The following is a 22,849-nucleotide window of genomic DNA, read 5'->3' on the forward strand; positions in this document are numbered from 1 at the left end:
AAAAACACTCACATGGTACTGGATAAAAAAGCGCTTGTACAAAGTCAATAGGCAGCAGTGGGGACCTTCCCGATGCGTTTCGTCTCCATAAGTTTCGTCTGTAGAAGAAAATAGGGCGAGAATTTTCGTCCAAAGAACTTTCGTCCGATTTTCGCATAGTGTGTACACAACTTTCTACAGCCGATTCCGACCTTCTGAACAAAATTTTCTGAAGGGGCAAGCTCCAAAATTGTTCTCGTAATGGAATAGAACCAACGATTTTCGTTTAATGTGTACCGTTTTCGTATGATTTTTGTACGAGAGAAATCAGAAATGTACATGATCAGAAACAATAAACAACAAAAAAAAAGCCTTTGTCATACGAGAATTTTCATACGAAGTTTCTTTCATCAGTTCCGATTTGCTGTGAAACAACAAGGAAAATCAGACGATCGTTCGCCTTATTTTCTTATAGTGTGTACCCCACATTAGACAGGAAGTGTGTTACTAGCCAGATCACTAGGTAATAATAAAGGGGGAAAAAAATTAAGTCATCACGTTTATGTTTTTATGTGCAATATATATTTTTTTTGTTTTTGCGTTTAATTCTGCTTTGTACAGCTTTCTTTTATTCTCTTGGCAGTCGGCCCATGAACTCCATTATGGTATAAACAGCCCTGTGTATGGATGCGCCTCAGTATAAATACCCAGTATGGAAGAAGCACGTGACTCTCTGTGCATGCAATACTTAGGTAACTTAGCATGATTCAAATTGGCACAGGTAGCAGATGCCCAGATCAGCTGCCAACATTTCTATTACAAAATAAGTTTTAGTGGGTCATCAGCTGACTCACCCATGTGGCAGCAATTGGCCAATCAATGATTAAATTTGAGCAGTGTTTCATGTCAGCTCTCCAGCTACAATCACTCTGCATTCACCTTTATGGCACGCAGCAACTAAAAAAAAACCACAAAAACTCCCACCTGGCAAAACTTATAGGGTCAACAACAGTCCGTAGCCGTAAAATGACAATTTCTCAACAGGCTGTAATTGCCAGATGATGAAAAATGTCAATTGTGGTTACTGCCAAGAAATCCTCAACAGGCTGGTGGTATGTTTACGTTCAGCTGATGACCCACTAAAACTTATTTCATAATAGAAATGTTGGCAGCTGATCTGGGCATCTGCTACCTGTGCCAATTTGAATCATGCTAAGTTACCTAAGTATTGCATGCACAGAGAAGTCATTATGCAATTTCTAACCCACTCCAAAAAAATTCAATAAATTGGTCTCTTTCAGATGAGCTGTTGGGTGGGGTGGCGGAAAAGAGGAGCGGCTGAGCCACCTACCCAAGCTGTACAAATAATAGCCGGACTAGGCTGTACACATGCCTCACCCATGGCATTTTTGAAGAGTTTTGATAGGTGATTGAGGCAAGGTAGTGCAGAATAGGTTTAATCAGGTGATTAGGAGGCTATAGAACGCTTCCTACCGCCTGTCAAATGCCCTTTGAGAAATGATCTACATGTGAATCGCTCTTCGGAGGGCACTACACTCCATCGCAAATGTAAAAGAGCACTTAAACAGACTTTTTATCAGAAACTTAAATTGTAAATGACACCTTTATAAATAATCTTCTAGTCTATAGTCACTCTTGGTTTCTGTAGCATTTTGCTGATTCAGTATGTGTCTGATTGAGTTTGATCTACAGGCCTCATGTACACTGGGCATTTAGTTCCTGTGCTTCAAAGCCTGACATTTTCAGGCGCCTGAAAGGATAAGGTGCAGTCAAAATAATGCTGGCCATACACTATACGAAAAATCGGCCGAAAAATCGTTCGTATAGACACTTCGTTCGTTTTTCGGCAAGTTAATGGGCACAAATCGATAATCGTTTGTGACGTTTTTGTGGGGAAAAAACGAACGGGAAGTTTGGAAAATTTCTGCCGAACGTACGATAAATTGCAAGGTTAATGTGTTTCCCGTCCGAACTGTCTGCACTAGGTATATGTAAAAAAACGAACAAAAAATTATTTATTCATGTCCACTGAACAATTTATCGGTCATTATATGATAGCACGATCATTTGCGGTCACGGTCGAACGTTCTTTTTTCGAAAATGGGTTCGGCCGATTTTCTGTATAGTGTATGGCCAGCATTAGGCTAATATGCATGGCAGCTGGACTCTATACTTGTGTTTAACCACTTGTCTACCCAATGTGTGTTTATAAACGTCATGGTAGACAAGTGGTTAAATCAAGCTCACAGCTGCTGCTGCTGTGTAATTGATATAGGCTTTAGGAGCTGGCAAAGGGTTTTCCGATAAAAATAATTAGGTGGCTCTAGAGCAGTGGTTCTCAACTCCAGTCCTCAGGACCCACCAACAGGCCAGGTTTGCAAGATAGCTGAAATACATCACAGGTGATATCACTTGCTGCTCAGTGATTGCAGTATTCTAGTCTGCAACTCCCCAAGGTAATACTTAAAATCTGACCTGTTGGTGGGTCCTGAGGACTGGAGTTGAGAACCACTGCTCTAGAGCCTTTTTATGGGGTTCTCAAAGGGGAGCACCCCCCCCCCCGTCCCCGTCCCATCCCCAGCTGGTCGCTTTCCTAGTGAGTGCAATAGAAACTCCTGGAACTCTGTTCCCCAATCTCTCCTGCAACGAATGACCCTGGAAGTGACGTGTATTACATCACTTCTGGGGTCACAGCTGCCATTCCTCGGCTAGTGTAGCGATCTGTGTTTGAATAGTTGGACTGGAGGGTTGGTGAGACAATGGGAGTCTAATAGACCCATAAAGAGTACCTGTCATTGCCCATGCTATCACAAAATCTTCACTAACATTGGAGTGACGGCAATAATTCTAGGTCCATAGTTCATGGTTAACTAAACTGATGAACTGTAAGGGTAAGGCCATTTTTTGCTATTTAGCACTGTACTATTTTAACTGGTAAATGCGCAGTCATGCAACACTGTACGCAAATCATATTTATAACACATTTTGTGTGAAAGTTATAGAGTCTACAAACTATGACATGTTTATTCGTTTTTTTATTATACTAGTAATAGCAGTGATCAGCGACTTATAGTGGGACTGAGATAGTGTGGCGAGAAATTTGACACTAACAGACACTGTTTGGGAACTGACTAACTGACGCTGACATCACCAGTGACACTAATACAGTGATAATACTATACACTGTTACTGTACTAATAAACACTGTCTGAGAAGCCCCATCTTGGGGTAATCAAGGGGTTAAAGTGACATTAAAAGCTAATTTTATAAAATAAAAAATAACAAACACACATGCACAGAACAGCCCCTATTCTCCTCTTTTCGGGTCCCTCACCCACGCTCCTGGCGCCTCCTCTTCAGCCAATGTTCCCTATAGCATGCTGCTTGCTCTGGGGGCACTGGTGTGTGCTCACTCCCAAGCCACGCTCTATGCACCCATAAGACACATAAAGCCTCGGCTCGGCCCTGCCCCTGCTCTCTCCTTATTGGCTCACGGGCTGTGATTGACAGTTGCAGGAGCCAATGGCTCCCACTGTTGCCTCAGCCAATGAGGAATAAGAGACCCGGGAGAAGCTCAGCTCTCGTGCACATTGCTGGATCGAGAGGCAGTTCAGGTAAGTTTTAGTGGGGGGGGGGGGCGGCTCTGCACACATAGAATGCATGAAAGTGCAAAACCTTGAGCCTTTAAACCCATTTTAGGTGTGTGCCCAATAAGTGTTAATGTGTGCATTATGTGGTGCTTTTTATTAACAATCTATTTGTTCTTTCTCCCTGCTTTGCACCCTGAACCCAGAAAAGGGCAGCGACGTACAGGTACATTGCTGCGCCTGTAGAAGCCACCTGTCTGCAGTACAATGCAGGTGGGTGGTCCTAAAGTGGTTAAAGCGTTGCCTATTGAAAATTTTGGGTACCATCGTTTTTTGCAATCCCATAGGTGTGCACAGTTTTAAGACTTGACATATTTGGTATCTATTTACTTAATGCTACCCCATCTTTTATATTTTACCAAAAAATCAGGTATTATATTGTGTGGGTCTGCACTAAAAAATGTTTTTATGAAATCTGCGTTTGATAAATAACTTCGCAAATATTGTGTGTCATAAAAAAAATTGCATCCACTATCATTTTATTCTCCGGGGGCCTCTGCTCTCAGAAATGATATACTTTTTGGGGGAGTTATGGTCATTTCTAGCAAAAAATGCTGATGGTAACATGTATGCAAAAAATGAAAAGATTGCCCCAGTATGCAAGCGGAGTTCTGTCCACTTTTTAAAGTTTGCCCTCCTGAGTTCGTGATCACATCTAAATGACTCATTGGACTTTTTTTTTTTTCCCCTAAAGCTGTTTACCTTATATGTCAAGCGGGATCTTCCTCTTCCGGGCTACCTCGCTGCGGTGATGTACGTCATGTCTGCTTGCCTATTGGCTCCTGTGATATGAGTGTCATCAATCCCAGAAGTCAGTGGGCATCCTCTGCTTGTAGCATCACGGTATTTCCAAACCGGAAATGACGCAATGCCAGGCAACCTGCAACACAATGAGTGTGCCGCCCTTTGTACGATATGCGCAAGATCAGCAGGTGCATGCTGGGTAGCCAGTAGCCCCATATCCCAGAAAGAGCAACGAGTGTGCTTCAGATGCCCACACTGAAGATAGGAGAGCACAGTGAGTTTTTAAAATAGAAAAGGAATTAGAAAACCTACATTTATTACTAATTCCATAATGTATTGAATTAGTTGTGACCATTGTGGGGGTGTTTTGAAAAAAAAAAAAAACAAGCTGGAACTCACATCGGCATTATTTGACATGCAATTTACCATGTCAAATCGCAGCCTATTGCCGGCAATGGCACTGTCCCAACTGGTGCGATGCCGACTTTGCGGCACCGCACCGATTTCCAAAAGCAGTTCCTGCACTACTTTTGGCGACTTTGAGTCGATTTTAATAGACATCTGTGCATGAACCCCCCACACATGTCTTTCAAATCGCCCCCGAACTCGCACTGAAATCCGGGTTTGAAATTGTGTGAGTTCAGCTGAACTTCTTTCAAACCCACGTTCAGTGTGAACCTTTAAGGCTGTATGGGTCCAGACACATATACCTGGAATGGAGGTCTGGACACTGCACATGTGCCTCCTGAGTGCATGAAAGCGCCAGGATTTGGCGCACATGGGCAAAACGCCCCGCGTGTATGTAGTCTAACCATGAATAAATTACAAGTGTCTAAAATGTAGGTAAAGTGGCTGGTTGGTAGAACTGTAATAATGAAAACACGTCTACTCTATCATTACGAAAGCAATCAGTATTTATGTAATGCAATGACTCTCCAGCGTGCTGATCAGTATTACAAAAACATGTTTGTTTTGTAAGCCATGACCACGTGACTGTAACCTGGGCACTTCATCTTTGATACTGGCAGAACAATTTGACTTAAACTTCTGGTATCGCCAACTTGAGGACGCTATGCTTCAATAAATTGCCTTTATGCTAACAAGCCTGTCCTTCTATTTAGTCTAATGCTAAAATGTTTTACGGTAATATTACTCAATGCGACAACACATTTTTTTCCCTTAACAAACATGGCTGCCCGCTCCCACCCTCACATTCAGGTCACCGCCAGTGGGCGGACTGCTGCCGCGCTAGGGGGCGGGACCGCCTTGTAATATAAGGGGCAGGCAGAGAACCTCTGAGTCAGAGTGCTCGTTCGTTGTAAAGATTATTGGGTTGGCGCTTCAACAGTGATTGAACGGAACCCGCCATTGGACACCATGAACTCCCAGGTTCGTCAGAATTTCCACCAGGACTGCGAGGCCGCCCTCAACCGGCAGGTCAACCTGGAGCTGTACGCCTCCTACGTGTACCTCTCTATGGTGAGTATTGTGTGCCAGGGGCGCGTTATAGCGGACTTCTCCAAGGAGGGGGCGTTCTGAGACTTGTAGTTCTACAGCAGCTGCAGTGCAGCCCTTGGAGGAGGAGAGGGGGGCTGTATGCAGTGACAGCAGCCTCGTGAGGTGTGTAGGAGGCCTCCTGTCACATGGCACAAGTAAATTATTTACACTGCATGGCGGGTGGGCATATTAAAATGGAAATGCATTCCCTGTAGTCCAGGCAGTTGAATTCCCCCTCCCCCTTACCTGAATCCTAGTCCAGCACTGTGTGCATCTGCAGCAGTGCTCTCTGCATGGGCCTTGGCTCCTATTGGTTCCAGCTGTTGCCAATCAAATCCTTTGAGGGGGCAGATCTGTGCCATCTGTGTCTATAGATGCATGCAGCCCAGCTTGGGAGGGAGCCCCCCTAATAGGAAGTGGATTTATATGGTGGCGTAGAGGAGGAAGGGGACACCAGATGAGGAGGATCATGGCTGCTGTGAGCAATACTGTAGTATGACATGTATGTTAAAGTTACAATGGCTTTAAGGCTGAATTATTGGGTATAATCCCCCTTGTTGTGGGGCTTGCCTACAAGGATTAAAGTGGACTTTTGGGTTAGCTTTACCCACCTTCCAAATGCACCCCCCCCCCCCCTTCCCTACACTGTAGCATAATTGAAATACTTTTTTGCCTCATTTTTGCTATGATGTCATTTGACTGTAAAGCTCAATTGGTGTAATGTGCAGGGTGGACCACAGACTACCATAAAGCACTGATGTCCCCTATTGATTCCTACTGGCCAAGGTCCTTGGAGGGGGGTGGGGTGGTCTCTCCCATCAGCTGAAAAGCACATAGATGGTGCTCTGCAGTCATGTGTCCACATAGAAAAATGAGGTAAGAACGGTATTTCATTTGTGTTTTATGCTAAATTGTATACAGTAGGAAGGGCGGTGGGGAGGGTGCATTTAATCGGGTGTCTTATATCCTGAACTTCCACTTAACCCCTTCCTGCTGGCCATTTAAGGGATTTAGATGTGACTGGGCATTTGGGTCATGTAGCCACTGATTGGCTGTTGCATTATCGGGAAGCTCCCAATCACTAGTATGCACCTGGAGCTTTCTGGTAACTCCCGGCTGGTGTACTGGGAGTGCGCTCTCAGCATTGTAAGTGCTTGCACAGGGTTGCTGGAATGACGCATTTGTTTCGCCAGTGTGAAGAGGTTAAAGGCTAAGCTTGAGGTAAAAAAATGACATACGCCTCTCTATTATGCAGCATTTATGTGATGATGCAGCTGTCCCACATCAGCGCTAAGACTGAAAACTGAGTGATTGCATGAGTGCTGATCGCTCAGTTCTTGGTCTGCGAGGAGTGGTGACTGTCGGTCACTGCTCTCAGCTTTGTACCTTTCAATGCTCCCTGGAGCTCCAAGCAGGAGAGGGTGAGTGCCGCTGGCTCAGGATTTTGGCTGTGCAGAGGTGGTGCCAGGTGGATTCTTCTAGATCCTGGGGTGGGTCTGCTCCTTCAGCTGACTCAGTCACAGCAAAAGTACACCCCTGTGACCCACAAGAGAAGTGTGGCCCTAAAAAAAGCTTTGACCATACTACTTTAAAGCTCAGGGGTAAAGGGGAAGGCTGTAATTGACATGTTCCTTGCTCCCCTGGCACTCTAATCTGATGCTCAAGGTTGTGGGTGGACCGTCAGCATTTTTGCATACAATTCAGGACTTAGTCCTGCATTGTACTTGAAAGGGCTTTTTGAAATCAGCAGCACAGGTTGTAGGTAGTCTGCTGGAATAAGAGAAGCCTTACAGCTCATTTCTTCTACCCCACACCTGAGCTCTAGGTGATAAAGACCCTTGCAATGGGGCTCCTCCATTAAATGCTTTTGCCTATAGAGAACCTAAAGTACCTATACTTGCCTGAATCCGTGCCCTGCAATCCTCCTCCCAGCTTCACAGCTGTCCCCTGATGCTGCAACATCGGTCGCTCTGAGATTGTATAATGGAGCATATGAGGTCCTGCTTTGTAAATGAGGGCCACCCACACTGTGGGAGCATCTGAGAGGTAGAGGGCCAGGGAAGTGAGGGAGAAGGTAGTGTCAGCTATTCCTCTTTGGAGCCTTGAGTGCTAGGGAAGCCCCACTGCTAGACTCGTTTGTTTCCTAAAATTCGGCTTTTTTCATAATTTTATAGTAGTGTTGGTTACCAACCTGCCTGGCCCTTAGGATGATCACATCTGTCATTTTATTGTACAATCCTCTTTGGATTCCTCACCTAAATTGTATGATCCTTGCATTCCTCAAGTATGTTGTAAGATGGCCTTCAACAATCCTTAGTTTATATTCAGTCAAGTAGGTCCCTGCATTTAATTTGGTAGAACAAGAGATTGTACAATCAGATTGTAATCACTGTGCTAGCTTTACAATCCAGGTGGAATTTTCTGCAGCTAGTTCTATGCTAGCCAGCTTCTAAAGCCTCCTGTGCGCTAGTATTTTCTTCAACCCAGCAGGGCTGAACGAAAAAACTGACAGCTCAGGAGATGTTAATACAGCAATTTCCCCTGCTATGCCATTGTGTTCTGACAAGGGGACACCCCCTGCCAGAACACTCTGCTCAGCCATTGGCTGAGAGCACTGATTGGGAAGCGACTGGTTGACCTTTTTTGGTCATGTTCCATCGACAGAAGCTGGCCCAATGGACTGGAGTTGAGAAATGCTGCTTTAGATATCTGGTTATTCAATAAAGCAAACTGCCCATGATCCACTCCCAGGTTCTGGCCCCCATTCGCATTGGGCCAATTTGACATATCAAATCAGAGCCCATTTCCGGCAACGGCACCGTCCAAAAATATGTGTGTGATGCCGACTTTGCAGCGTCGCAGAGGGGCTATGTCACTGGGCATCTGTGCATGAACCTGCACAAATGTCTTTCAGTGAAACTTGTGCGACTTCATATCTGCCCTCGGTGTGAACGGGGGGCTTATTGTCAGCTTAAGTCAGTGTTTCTCAACTCCAGTCCTCAAGGTGCACCAACAGGTCATGTTTTCAGGATTTCCACTATTTTGCACAGGTGATTTGATCAGTTTTACTGCCTTAGTAATTACCACAGCCGTTTCATCTGAGGGAAATCCTGAAAACATGACCTGTTGGTGTGCCTTGAGGACTGGAGTTGAGAAACACTGGCTTAAGTGAACAGGCTGAAGTTAGAAGCTGGTTACTATGCACAACTGCACCAGATTATGTGCACCAGTTTATTATCGTCCCTTTTTGCTGAGGTTTGACAGGCATTTTTATAGATCTTTTCATGCCATATGCATTACTTGACGCAGGCTCAACATAATAAGAAATTGTTTCCAATACCCACTTCACACCACTGCATTACGCTGGTGCATGCTGAGTGGGGATGGAACATGCTGCATTTGATGTAGTGCAATGTGCTGCAGCATGTGTTAATAAAAAAGTATTTTCCTGCTCGGAGGGGAAAACATCAGTACATGTCATTTGCTCACTAGATGCAAACATTAAGCTTATCGCTTGCCCTGCTTTTTTGGTTTAGTAGAATTGAACTACAGCTTCTAGAAAAGATGTGGATTTCCATTGTAATTGTATCCCTATAGAAAATCATGAAATGTCTTACACATTGATTCTGCCTCTGAGGGGTCTGAATATTCTCGCCTTTGAAGCAAATTGTTTAATACCACTGACATCTCTACACCAATAACCACCCTTCTCTGGGAGCATGTTATGCACATACTGTACATATGTGAGTCCATGATCAGCCAAATGCTGCACCTTGTTCCCGGAGTAAACAAGTCTTATCTCCTAGTCGCATGATGTAGTATGAGGCCCGTTGTGATATCCTAGTCAAACGGGCATTTAAGGAACTTGATTAGATAAAGGGTGTTTCATAATCGAATACATCCAGCAGAAGGCTATAAAATGGCACAGGAGAGTAAAAATTTCTTTGCGTTAAGGAGGCAGTTTGATGAACTTGATATGACTTTCAGCTACTTGTAAATATAGCTTCCATGTTAAAGTGTTTGCAAACACCTAGAGAAAGTGAGTAATGGTGCAGTCAGCATTAGACCTCAGGGTGGCTTACATCAGTGATACAAGGCCCAAGGTGTACAGGACCTCAGGGACTTGTATACTGCAGACAAAATGCCATTAACTATTGCCCACGGATGAAGTGCACTGAAATCAAGGCAATACTTGTCAGACTGGGTTTATTCCATAAAGTATTGAACCTAATTTGTCTACATTTCTAAAATATGGACATCTGTTGCTTAAAGATTTAAAGCTGCACTACCAAATGGGGAATAAGAATGGGTATCAAGTGTGGCCAAGTCCATCACTTATTGTCTTCCATGGTACACAAGATTAAATACAAAAGCAGCCAGCTTTGTAGTGAATTAGGTTTGATACATAGCTATCCAGCTAAAGACAAGATTGTGGTATTGAGCGGTTTAGAGTATTGATTACACTATGATCTTACTGCCTCGTGGCAGATTCTGACAAAGACGCTCTGACCTCTAAGAAGGTTTGTGTATGTGATGGGTGGGTCCAACTATCACGTGGGATGCATGGATGGCAATATTTGCTCATTGCAGAGCCCTCTGGTGGGCATAATGCCGTACCAAATGCTTACAAGCGCTGTGAGCAAGTGTGTAACAGCATGGTCTTGCTGAAAGGCTTATATTAGAAATATTTACACAAGTTTGAACTCTTACAGACATGTCGGAATCCTTACTGGCAGATTTGGATATCCCCTGCAATAACTGAGCAGGTTTTTTTTTTGTTTTTTTTTTACACCTGGGCATTCAAAAGTCCTCAGACTGGTTTCACATAGTATTAAAATCTCTATAGGTGGGTGAATATTTGGTGTAAACATTTGAGTGGTTAAAGGGTTAACTGTTGGTTTTAGGATGTCAGGCTGAAAGGTTGCGATATTTACATATACTTCGGTTCAGTGAGTACTTTGTTACATGTGATCAGTGAGTGTACCTGTCAGTGCAGCTTAACTTGGTGTTAAACATGACATTCTGATTTTGCTTGTGCTACTTTCTGTTTTTTAAAGCTTGCCTCCATGGGGAGCTGTTTACATGTACAGGCATTCACATGTGTTTCTTGCATCACCATGCAGGCAGTCCTATTATCAATTAGGACGCAGTGACTGCATGGTTAGATGCTGCTCTCCATCTGACATCCCACATTGGCAATACTGCAAAACATTTTAGCCTTGTTTCCATGAATTCTCAACATTTTGCACTAAGTATAATCACTTTATCTGATCCCATTTTGGGAATATTGATTGAGGTTTTTTTTTGTTTTTTGGCCACCAAAATCTCCACTTGTATGTAATTCCCTAAAACATGGCTGCTCAACCTGTGGCCCCCCAACTGTGGCAGAACTACAAGTCCCATCATGCCTCTGCCTTTGGGATTTATGCTTGCAATGTCTCCTGTGACATGCAGTTCAACAAGTTGCGCACCCATGCCCTAAAATATTACACAACTAAATGGTGCCATATTCATACAAGATTTGTATGTACAGATACCTGGTGTCACTAAAGTGACTGCATTGTGACAGCTGACGTCTTTCCTTTGGGTTACTTAAAGGGGTTGTGAAGGCAGGAGGCTTCTTTAAATCTTAATGTATTCCATGCAATAAAATACATGTGTGCATCAGCCCCACTTACTGGCTGTCCCTCTGTCCAGCTACCCATCCCCCCCCCTGCTGAGACACAGCAGCGGTGCCATTGGCTAGCTGACTTTGCCAGAGAGGGGGCTGGATTGGAGTTCCATGTCTGGACTCAGGGAGCTGTGACTCGGCTCCAGTGCCCCATAGTAAGCTGCTTGCTGTAGGGGCACTGAACAGGAGGGAGGGACTTAAGAGGAGGATCCGGGCTGCTCTGTGCAAATCCACTGCAACAGAGCAGGTAAGTATAATAACATGTGTGGGTTTTTTTTGTTTTTTTGGGGGGGGGGGGGGGGGGGACGACAAGACTTTACAATCCTTTTAAGAACTCCTGCAGTGACTTGGGTCCACCTGAAACTGGGGTTTAAGTGTAATTGGCCTTTAAGACAAATTTTACCCAAAGCTGCTTGGGAGCAGAAGTCCTACATAATAAAGGCAAACAGGTTTTTAATTTCTGATCAAAGGTTTACAGTTCATGTATTAGAACACCCCTTGCATTGACTGATCAGCCTAAATGCTGGTCAAAGATAATCCCAGACCTGAGTTGATTGGGTCAGGCCACAAGTCATCTGTATTTTCCAGCAAGACTCCTTGCAGGCCCCATGCACACTGGGTGTTTAGCCATGTGCATGGGGTTCTGGCATTAAGCTGTAGGTGGAGGGCACAGGGAGCCTGTCAAACTGAGGCTGACAGCTGCTGTGGCTGCACAATGCACCTAGCTGTACAAATCCTTTAGGGCAGTGTGAATTATGTCTGTTCTGGGGGATTTGTCCCTGGATACATACTATGCTAAACATTTATACAGCTAGGTGCCCTGTCTAGCTGCAGTAGATGTCAGTCTCATATTTGGATGGTGCACCTGTGTCCTCCCCTTTGGATTAAAAAAAAAATACAAAATTCAGGAATATTCCTTTTTATCCCCTTTGTTTTGGAAATCTTTGTACACTACAAACTGTATGATTGAATCAGTTCTGATATTGCTGTTTTACTAATCTGACAGCCTTATTCTAAATGGGAAACCTTAATTTTGTATGCAAATATTAAAGATTCTAACTACCAGCAAAAATGAGTCCTTACTTTTAAAGAGCGCCTGTTAGCCGGCATCCACTCACCTGCTGCTGTTTTAAAATGGCCAGTTCATTGAGATCTCCAATTTACTTTACTTCTGGTTACTGTAAAGCCAACTCCTGTTTTCTCGGAGGCCTCTTTAATAGAAAGTCCCACCTCCTATGATGGACAGAACAGTCTTCCAATGGCAGCGCAGGAGACAGGACTTCCTTTTACAGAGGCTGCTGTGTAAACAGGAAATACTCCTGTATGTATGGCACTCATCCCGTCCCCTCCCTGGCAGCCAGCATATCTTTTGTGGCCCCCGGCACTCGGATTTGTTGGGGGGGGGGCACAAAAGATACATACACACACACACACACACACACACACACACACACACACACACACACACACACACACACACACACACACACACACACACGTCCGAATTACCAGGCGGGCTGTCCGAAGCCGCAACACATGCTGCGATTTGGCCTGCGGGCTGGATTTTGGACATGCCTGCTGTAAAGCATCAGTAATTGGAGATTTCAACGACTTGCTTTTTGACACAATACCAGCAATCATGTACACTCCAGTACACATAGCGGGTAAGGAGGAAAAGGTTGTTTTCAAGGAAGCGGCCATTTTGGTTAGTATCAGAGCGGACTAACAATGTCTGCTTATAATATCGTCTACCAGTGTTGTGGGTGTGTCAAAGCACCAAGTTGTCAGTCTCCAATTACTGATTGTTTACAGTAACCGAAAGTGATGTGATTGGCTATTTTGACAGAACACTGTTGTCACTGCTGCATCACCAGCCATTAAAGCCCCATACACACTATTAGATTTTCTGCAGGTTTTTGTCTTCAGATTTACCAAAACTATGTAGTGTAAGGGCCTGACTGCATACAAATTGAAACTCTTGAGGTTTGACCTCATAAATTATATGGATTTGGTAAATCTGCAGAAAATTAAATAGTGTTTATGCGTTCTAAGCCCATTAAAGTGACTAGGGCTGTCAATGAGTCAACAGCGGGTCAGATGACAATTTGCTCTTTAAAATTTGCAATTTAAATCAAATCCACCCTGGTCTGAGGCTAAATTTTTAAAGTATGGCCAAAGTTTTTTTGGCTAAAGTCTGTCAGCTGATGCCAGTGCAGGCTCTGAAAAGACCCTGACCATGTGATCGGATCCACCTATAACCCTGGACTTGGCCTGCTCAGCCTCTCAGTGAGCTGCTGTGTCTTAGTCAGCCTCTCCCACAGCCCAGGTATCACTGGAGGGGCAAAGCACACAGAATCTGTAACTGACAGTCACTAGCTCTCTGCAGGCTGAAGACTTGGCTGAACAATCAGTGTTTGATCACTCAGTTCTCAGTCTTGGAAGCAGAAGGGGACAGCTGCAGCTGGGATCAGTGCTGCATCCATCATGATCCATCAGTATGATTATTTATTTTTTGTGATTCCCACTTTGATCTATACTAATGTACATTAAAAGTAATGTTTAGAACTGCACAGCAGGCTACTGTGCTTGGGTAGCCAATTAAAACCTCATCAAATAACAATTTCCAGGTATGGCAGTATTGGGAAAGCCTCCTGCAAATTACCAGGCTTTAAAAAAAGGGTGTGCATAACAGGCATGCTTGGTCATCCAAGCATGTCAAATATACTGTGCTAAGAATTGAGGCTGCCATTTCTGACTTCTGAAAATGTTCTGTTGTGGCCAAATATAACTTCCTTGAAAGTGCTTGGTTGAAAAGGGCCTACAGACAGGGTACATGGTAACCTTTCTCTTAATGAGGTATGAGAGGTAGGCTAGTGCTTGGCTGTCTATTGTGGTCACGGTATGGATTGGTGCAGGTTTCAGGTCTCCTGGGGTCCTTGAGCGCCTGTATGTGCAGGTGTCTATTGCTGGTTGTGGCAGCATCTGTTTACACTTGCTGTACACTTTTTTTTTTTTTTTTTTTTTTTTTTTTTTTAATTGTCCAGAGGGAACACAAATGTGATAGTAGGGAGACAACCATTCCCCCATGGTGTCACACATTCTGACAGAGGCTCACTGCTGTCAATACTGATCTGCAGCTGCTGATGATTTTCCAACTTGCAGTAGATTCAGTGATTGACTTCTATCAAACAGGGACAGCCACACATTGATCCCCGATGAATTTTGTTAATTATGATTGGTGTTACTTGTACACTATCTTTGGCTGTGTGCTAGACTTTGACATGCATGACTCATTTGTCCTATTTGTCTGTTTCCTCCAGTCTTATTACTTTGATCGTGACGATGTGGCATTGAGGAACTTTGCAAAATATTTTCTGCACCAATCCCATGAAGAACGTGAGCATGCAGAAAAACTTATGAAGATGCAGAACCAACGTGGAGGAAGGATATTTTTGCAGGATGTGAAGGTGAGAAGGCTTTTAAAGTTTGTTGGCAAGCAAAGGTCTTTCAAACCACTCCACTATGCTGTTCAACCAGAAACCAATCCATCCATGTAAAACAAGCAATTAAAGAAGACCTGAACTCAGTTTGCTGAGTTATAGGTAATATCCAAAAAAAGTTAGTTCTCAATTGGTACCCTGAAGATTGACCTTTTTAATTGTATTTCACATTGCATCTGTCCTGAGCTGCTTGCAAGCAGCTATACAAGTGGATGCAGCAGCTGCACGTATCAAGACTTGACAGGCATGCAGAAATGGGTGTGGCCACAAACGCACACTGCAGTCCAAGCTGTGCTCCTACACATCTGTCAAATATTGACAGGGATTGTCCAGCTGCTGCATCTACTTCTAAAGGTTGTCTGCACACAGCTTGGGACAGATGTGAATACAATGTTTCGTGCATCTGCAGTGAGATCAAGGCAATGATGTCTAACTGCTAATCTTAGATTTGATTTAATTTCATGGGTGCTGACTACTTGCTGATGTGAGGAAGTAATGCCTGTTCTCTAACAAGATGGCTTTCATAAACTGTGCAGAGTAAAGCATGATGACTTTAAGATTAAAAACACTTGCAAGATGATAGATGCATGCTTGTCAAAGTGAAGTGCAGTCCTGGCATTTCACATGGCTCTGCGGGTCCCACTGCTGTTCTGGACAGCTGGAAAAGATTGGGCAGCTGGCTGGAATGGATCAGTGTTTCTCCAGGAACCTCCACACTGACCAGTGTGGACTGTGGAACATGAAGTTGGTCCAGCCAGCTGCCCAATCCTTTCCAGCTATCCAGAACAGCAGTGGGACCTGCAGAGCCATGTGGAATGCCAGGAATGCACTTTACTTTAACAAGCATGCATCTTCTATCATCTTGTAAGTGTGGGTTTTTTTTTTTTTTTCCTCAACCCCCCCCCCCCCCCCATGTCTTGCAGAGTTCTGGACACTCTGAAAGATGGCTGCCTGCCTCTTTAACCCTTAATACCCCTTTTCCAACCACCCAACTTGTGCTGCATCGCAATCCAGCTATTGCAGCCAGACTATACACATTAAGGATTATTCCATTTGGAGCACTAGATAACACGAACAATAGTGCTGATTGGCTCATACGATTTACCCCATTCTCCTCCCTCTGTTTTAGCATGCAGGCTGGTATCTGTTTTGCCAGGCAGTGAGATGGCAATAACTTGAGTGTATCGGAAACCTCCCCAATGTGAACACAAGACTTTCTAGTCTGGGTGACCTTTAGTATGGAGGGGGGGAAATCTCCAGTTTGGAAAAGGTAATAAATGGTTGATAAACTTCTTGTGAAAAAAAAAAAAAAAAAAAATTGTCTAAACTTCCTAAGGGCTAGTTTACACTTTCTTCAAACTGTGGCTTCGGACACACTTCGTCAAAGCTCCCGTCACTAAATGAAATGGTTAGCTTACAGTCCTGTTTACACCTGCTTTTGCATGGGGCTTCAAGTGAGCTTTGCCATAGACTTCTATTGAGGCTTTGAAGCACCACTAAAGCTATATGGGGTATAATTTTTGGAGTAAGGTGTAAACAGGACTGCAAGCTATCCATTTTATTTGACAGCGTTCAGAGCTTTAACAGCCTGTCCGAAGCCTTGTTTTGAAGTAAGTGTAAACTAGCTGTTAATGTGTGAAGCTGAAGCAAGTGTAAACGAGCCTTAACACATTCGACAATCTAACTTTACTCAAATGAGTTTACTGCAACCTTTGATTACACAGTAAACATTATGCAACAAATGAGCAGATGGCTAAAAATACTACCTGTAAGCCTGAATTATGGCCTTTAGGTACATAAATCTTAGTGACTGAGCAAATTTTAGTCTGCAACACTGTAATTAAAGTGCAATGTTGCTCAAAACAGGTGCTTTATCTAGACATTGGCTGTTTGTCATACACCAGTGAAAACTAGCATTCTGGATTTACAGGAGCATGCCAACTAATCTAATTTGTGCTCTTCTGACTGAGTTGTGTTGGCTCCAGGAATCTGACGTTGCAAATGAAGTGTCATAGATGTGCTGTAAGGGAAACTACAAACTGTAAGGTCTCTTGCACACTGCAGCTTAAAGCTCAGTACAGTTTTTTTTTTTTTTTTTTTTTTTTTTTTTTTTCTTTTTTTTTTTTTTTCTTTTTCCTAAAATACAGCCCATTGTAATGTGTCTGCACACAGGAGTATAAACAAGAGCTGTGCGTTGTAACATTAAAAAATAGAAATTATCTTTTGATTAGTAATTTACACCTCATGCATGCAATATCGCACAAATGCCCACCAACATTGTGCAGAATAAAAACGTGAATACGTTTTCACACATCTTGTGCAAATGCATACAAAGTCTGATGTAGATGCTCAAATAGGAGTGTCATGTACAAGAGCCCTAATTGCTAATCACAACAAAAGTAATTGGTTTTAAGTATAGGCAGGTACAAAAAACATTTAACCATGGCTTCCATAAAACCTATACAGTGTATAAATGCATTCTGTGGTCTATACTAGTCACAGGTTATAGCAGACACTCTTCCCAGTGGATTTGGGAAGCTGTACACTTCATGGCTTTTGGTGTCATGTGGTGTTGGAGACCAACTATCGCATTGATGGAATAATGCTGGCTGCCTGTTGCACTGTTTTTCTTTTGACGATTAAGTTGGTTTTATGATTTTGCTCAAAGCCTGGTACACACTATTGGGGTGTGTTTTTTCTCTGGTCAGCTGCTGTACTAACCATGCAAGGTTAGTCCAGCAATCTCCCCCACTGAGCTGTTCTGACAGGCCCCCCTCCAATCAGAGCTTTCGGCCATTGGCTGAGAGCACTGACCAAGTGCCAGTTGGCTGCTGGTTTTCCAGCATGCACGGACAGACCGACATACACAGCAAAATGTTTAACGGCAAATGTCTCCTGACATTCTGCCTGTGTGTACGGGGATTGAGGTTCATTTCAGTACATTAATGGTCACTGATGGCATAGATTCACAGACAATATATCTGGATATTTAAAGTGGGTCTGAAGGCTTTTTTACCAGGAGTGCTGTGGGGGGACCCAAGAAGAGGATCAGGGTTGTTTTGTGCAAAATGATTGCACAGCAGGCAAGTATAACAAATTTGAAAAACTAAGGGTTTACAATCAAATTATCCTTTCTACATCTATGCTGGAAACTTCAGATTGGATGTAGCTATCTCATTGGCAACAATATTTTGCTGTGATGTTTGTTCGTCTATGGCATGCAGTGGGTTTTACCTGGAATGTGTATCGTGGGTGCAGTTAGAGCAGCAGCCAGTATGTTCCATGCATGCAGTAATGAAATGGCATTTTGGGTGGATTTGGCCTTTTTTGTACCCAAAAGGTTTAATGTCAAAGGTATGTACTGCAGGACTTTCAGGAACAAAGTGCTTTTTTTTTTTTTTTTTTTTTTTTTTCACTTTGTAGCTGCTTTCCAGAATACCGTATTTATCAGCGTATAACACGCACCCCAAGTTTATTAGGGAATTTTAAGGAAAAACTTTTAGGAGTAAAGTTTAAGGAAGAAAAACTTGCATTAAAATGCCCATCAATGCAGCGTTATCAGTGTCCATCTGCAGCCTTGTCAGTGCAGCTTTGCCCCAGTGTCCAGTGCAGCCATGTCAGTGCAGCCTTGCCCCAGTGCTCGCCGCAATCCCTGCCGACATACAGCCGTGTGTAAATTCAAATATGGCGCCGAGACTGCAGGGACTCAGCGGAGCGGAGATGCACATACCCGAGAGTCCTCGGCTTTTTTTTGGTGCCGCTCAGTCACGCCCAGTCCCGCCCTATGATGGACATAACACAGGTCCAATGGCGGGAATGAGCGACGCAGAGAAAAGCCGAGGACTCTCGGGTATGTGCATCTCCGCTCCGCCGAGTCCCTGCAGTCTCGGCGCCATATTTGAATTTACACACAGCTGTGTATATCGGCGGCAAAAGCCACGATTGCTCCGATCCGAACAAAGTGATGGATCAGCCTATAACACGCACCCACGATTTTTCCCTGATTTTCAGGGGGAAAAAGTGCGTGTTATATGCCGATAAATACGGTAGTTACAGCAGGTCAAAATGGAAGATGCGTGTCAGTTGTCACATACTTTAACCTCTACGTGTTCAGTTTTTTTTTATTATCTGCAATGAATAATAAACGGATTCGATGGATGTGGCACTTTACCTGAATCTGTAGGAATTCTTTAGAGTTTATTAGATGTAGCTGTTATTAATTTGTAGACACAAGTGGCTTAAACCAATGTTTTCTAAAAGGGTCTTTTATTTCTGAATTGTAGAAGCCAGACCGTGATGAGTGGGGCAGTGGTTTGGAGGCTCTTGAATGTGCTCTGCAGCTGGAGAAAAATGTTAACCAGTCCCTTTTGGATGTGCACAAATTGGCTACAGAACGCAATGACCCTCATGTGAGTACACAAATTCAGTTTGAATGTTTAAATTTCTGACTTGCTGTCATACTTGGCATGTAGTTAAATTTGCAACCATGTTAAAGACATAGCCAAAGCTATTTTGGCCCTACTTTTTCTGGGTATCACAGGAGTGTAGTTCGTTCTGTGCTTCTGTGTCCTGTTTTCAGCTGACAACACATGTCCAGGCTCTGAATAATTTATTTATATGGTCAGGATCCACCCAGATGCCTGGACCAGCCTCGGTGAGTCACTGAGCCAGTAGTTTCTGCCCCTGCACAGACCAGTGCAGGAGCGGCAGGGAGCCAGTAACTGATGGTCACCAGCTCTCTGCAGACAGAGCTGAGTGATCATCTGTGTTTGCTCACTCAGTTCTGTCTTGGAGCTGGCAGGGGACACATACATACATACATACATACATACATACATTGGATTGATGCTGTGTCCACCTATGAGTATGAATGTTTGTCGTGGGTTTTTCCCATACTTAACCACTTGCCTACTGGGCACTTAAACCCCCCACCCACCCAATCTTCAGCTTTCAGCACTCACACTTTAAATGACAATTACTCAGTCATGTAATACTGTACCCAAATTTTTTTCTTTTCATACAAATGGAGCTTTCTTTTTGTGGTATTTGATCACCTCTGGGTTTTTATTTGTGCTATAAATGAGAAGACCAAAAATTTTGAAACGCTTTTTTTAGTTTCTGTGATGAAGTTAATTTGCTAAATTTTTTTTTTTAATTTTGGCCACAATTTACACTGCTACATATCTTTGGTAAAAAATAACCCAAATTAGTGGATATTTGGTCTGTGTGAAAGTTAGTCTACAAGCTGTGGTGCAAATCACAAAAATAGATCACACCTGATGTACTGGTGCCCTATTTCTTGAGGCCCAAACAAGCCAGGAAAGAACAAATACCCCCAAATGACCAATTTTTTTTTTTTTTTTATAAAGTGGACTTTCCAAGGTATAGTAAGATGGTGAGGTTTTTAATGTCGCATGTGGGTTTTTTGTGTTTTGTGGGGGGGAAAAAAAAAATTTGTCATTGTAATAGGTTATTTCTCTGACGTGGCATGTGTAGGCCACAAATGGCCCAAAATACATTCGGATACTCCTCCCGAGTATGGTGATACCAGATATGTAGGACTTTTTCACAGCCTAGCCACAGGCTTAACATGCAGGGAGCACCATCAGGTGTTCTAGGAGCATAAATTGCACATCTAACTTGACTGCCTATTACACTTTTAAAGGCCCTGGAGCACCAGGACAATGACATGTGGCACTGGTGACAGATGGCACTGATGGGTACTGTGGGCACTGTTTTTAGTGTTCACTCAGATCTGCAGCACAAGTCGCTCTCCCTCACACATGGTCTGTGTGAGGAGGGAGAGCCGGCAATATGAGATTATCTCATGTTTACACTTGATATCATCTCTCACTGGACACACCAATCGAGTGCTAAATGGCTGCTGTGATTGGCCATTTAGCACGATCTGTGATTGTGTCCAAGGGACACAGCCAACACAGATTTTCCCTGATGCGCAGGGAAGGAGTACATCCAGGGATGTCCTCCTGGCAATTGAGTGCTGTAGCTGTCTTTCAGCTATAGCGCTGGCACCTAGTGGTTAATAAAGGCAAACAAATCCCTATCCCCTCCAACAAATTGCAACATTCAGTATTTGCTTTACTTGACTTGGTGAATTAGAAGGGCTGGGAAGGTTCTTGGTAGGCCTGTAGTAAGGGCTAATCTTCCAAACAGCACTTTCATAGCCAGAAAAGTAGATTGCAGGCCATTACGTAATTTCACCATGCAATTTCCAGGTGTTTTAAAATGGCACAGGGACTCTCTGGCAGGTCTTGGCTAGTGTTGAGGCAAGAACTGCTGGTTGTCAGTAATGGCTGGGGTTTAGTACTAAGCCCGGGAGCTGAAACTGTTGGCTTTCAGGCTTTTGGGTTTGCTACATTGCCATTTACAGTGCCTGCTACAAGCAATATTTTGCATTATTTAAGTAGGAAGTAAGCTCATGGCTCTTCTGTAAGGAGAGCTTCAGGGAGTCCACTGTTTAAAACTTCTCCCTTTCAGTTCTCAAGTATTGTTAATGGTTTCTGGTAAAACGTGATTTTGTTTTTCTGCCCTGCAGCTTTGTGACTTCTTGGAAACCCATTACTTGGATGAGCAAGTGAAATCCATAAAGGAGCTTGGTGATCATGTGACCAACCTGCGCAAGATGGGAGCCCCACAAAATGGCATGGCTGAATACCTCTTTGACAAACACACACTAGGAGAGTCCCATGACTGAGCTTTGTCCTGCTTCCTGCCCTCTGTTCTATTTGTGAAATCTTTATTTCTGTTTCTCTGCTATATTTTTGACACTAATAAAATTGTACAAGGTGTCCTGTAGTGGTCATGATGTCTGTATGGATAACTGTAATCTAGAGATGCATACATAAGTGTAGACTACATAATGAGTCTGTACATGTAAGGGTTGGGAGGTAAGTTGTCTTGGATTTGATAGACATTTTTGAAGCAAGGGAACATGTGCTTCCACTGACAAGGAGGCCTAAAATGGTGCCAGCCTTAGTTTATATACTTGGATTCTGTATTCATTGCTCTTGGGGTTTTTCTGTTTCATGCAGAAGATATTTAGGGTATAATACTAGGGACTAGTAAAAAACCTAACTTTCTGTGCAGTAGGATACAACTCAGTTGTGCTTGGCTATACACAAATTCTTTGTCGGTCCTGCTTTATTAAATATAAATGAACTAGGTCAGTGAAGGTCTCGCGTATTACCCTCAGAAAATGGTCAGCCCTTAAATATGAAATTGTGTACAATATTAAACACTTAAACAGATTCCCCTAGATGGTGTATACAGAAGTTAAATCTTGTGTGGATGATTTGAACACAGGTTTTTATGGCTTTGACAAACTTGAATTAACTTCAGCAGATACATTTTTGGGCCATGATAATTTTTCTTATGGAAGTACATATGTGGTAGTAAGAATTGTGTACAACCTTGCACATTGTCTGATTTTAGATGTGCAAAGCTAGTTTTGATTTAAATGGGGACATTACAACTCTACTGGCAGAACAGCTGGGTGGACCATACTTCTGTAACGCATTCAAAGATTAATTGGTGGCTAACTTATTGGTATCTGAGTTTGGTCAATAGGTTCTTAGATGAATAGTCTGTTTTTTGCATGCTGCTATGCTAAGACCATTTTTTTATCAAAGCTAATAAACAAGATGTTTGCAAAGACTGCAGTTTCCAGTTTCTTGAAGTGCATCTCCAATCTGACAAACATTCTTGTGTAAAATGGGAGAGTAGCTTATGTGCCAGGACAAGTGGTTGCTAAACTATTGGATTACAGCCAG

General features: G+C 43.3%; 1 protein-coding gene across 1 annotated transcript; it reads left to right on the forward strand.

The window, feature by feature from the left end:
- The first annotated feature begins 5,642 nt into the window (after positions 1-5,642).
- FTH1 (ferritin heavy chain 1) lies at positions 5,643-21,868 on the forward strand. Its single transcript, XM_073604605.1, has 4 exons — positions 5,643-5,870; positions 14,880-15,026; positions 19,343-19,468; positions 21,616-21,868. The coding sequence occupies exons 1-4, from the start codon at positions 5,769-5,771 to the stop codon at positions 21,772-21,774; spliced, it is 534 nt and encodes a 177-aa protein (XP_073460706.1). The 5' UTR covers positions 5,643-5,768; the 3' UTR covers positions 21,775-21,868.
- Positions 21,869-22,849: the final 981 nt, after the last annotated feature.

The sequence above is a fragment of the Aquarana catesbeiana genome, linkage group LG11, assembly GCF_042186555.1.
Source record: "Aquarana catesbeiana isolate 2022-GZ linkage group LG11, ASM4218655v1, whole genome shotgun sequence".
NCBI lineage: Eukaryota > Metazoa > Chordata > Amphibia > Anura > Ranidae > Aquarana > Aquarana catesbeiana.

Coding starts and splice junctions, on each gene's coding strand:
- FTH1 (XM_073604605.1), top strand. CDS start 5,769: ATGAACTCCCAGGTTCGTCAGAATTTCCACCAGGACTGCGAGGCCGCC. Junction 15,027..19,342: donor TATTTTTGCAGGATGTGAAG/GTGAGAAGGCTT, acceptor TCTGAATTGTAG/AAGCCAGACCGTGATGAGTG. Junction 19,469..21,615: donor CAGAACGCAATGACCCTCAT/GTGAGTACACAA, acceptor TCTGCCCTGCAG/CTTTGTGACTTCTTGGAAAC.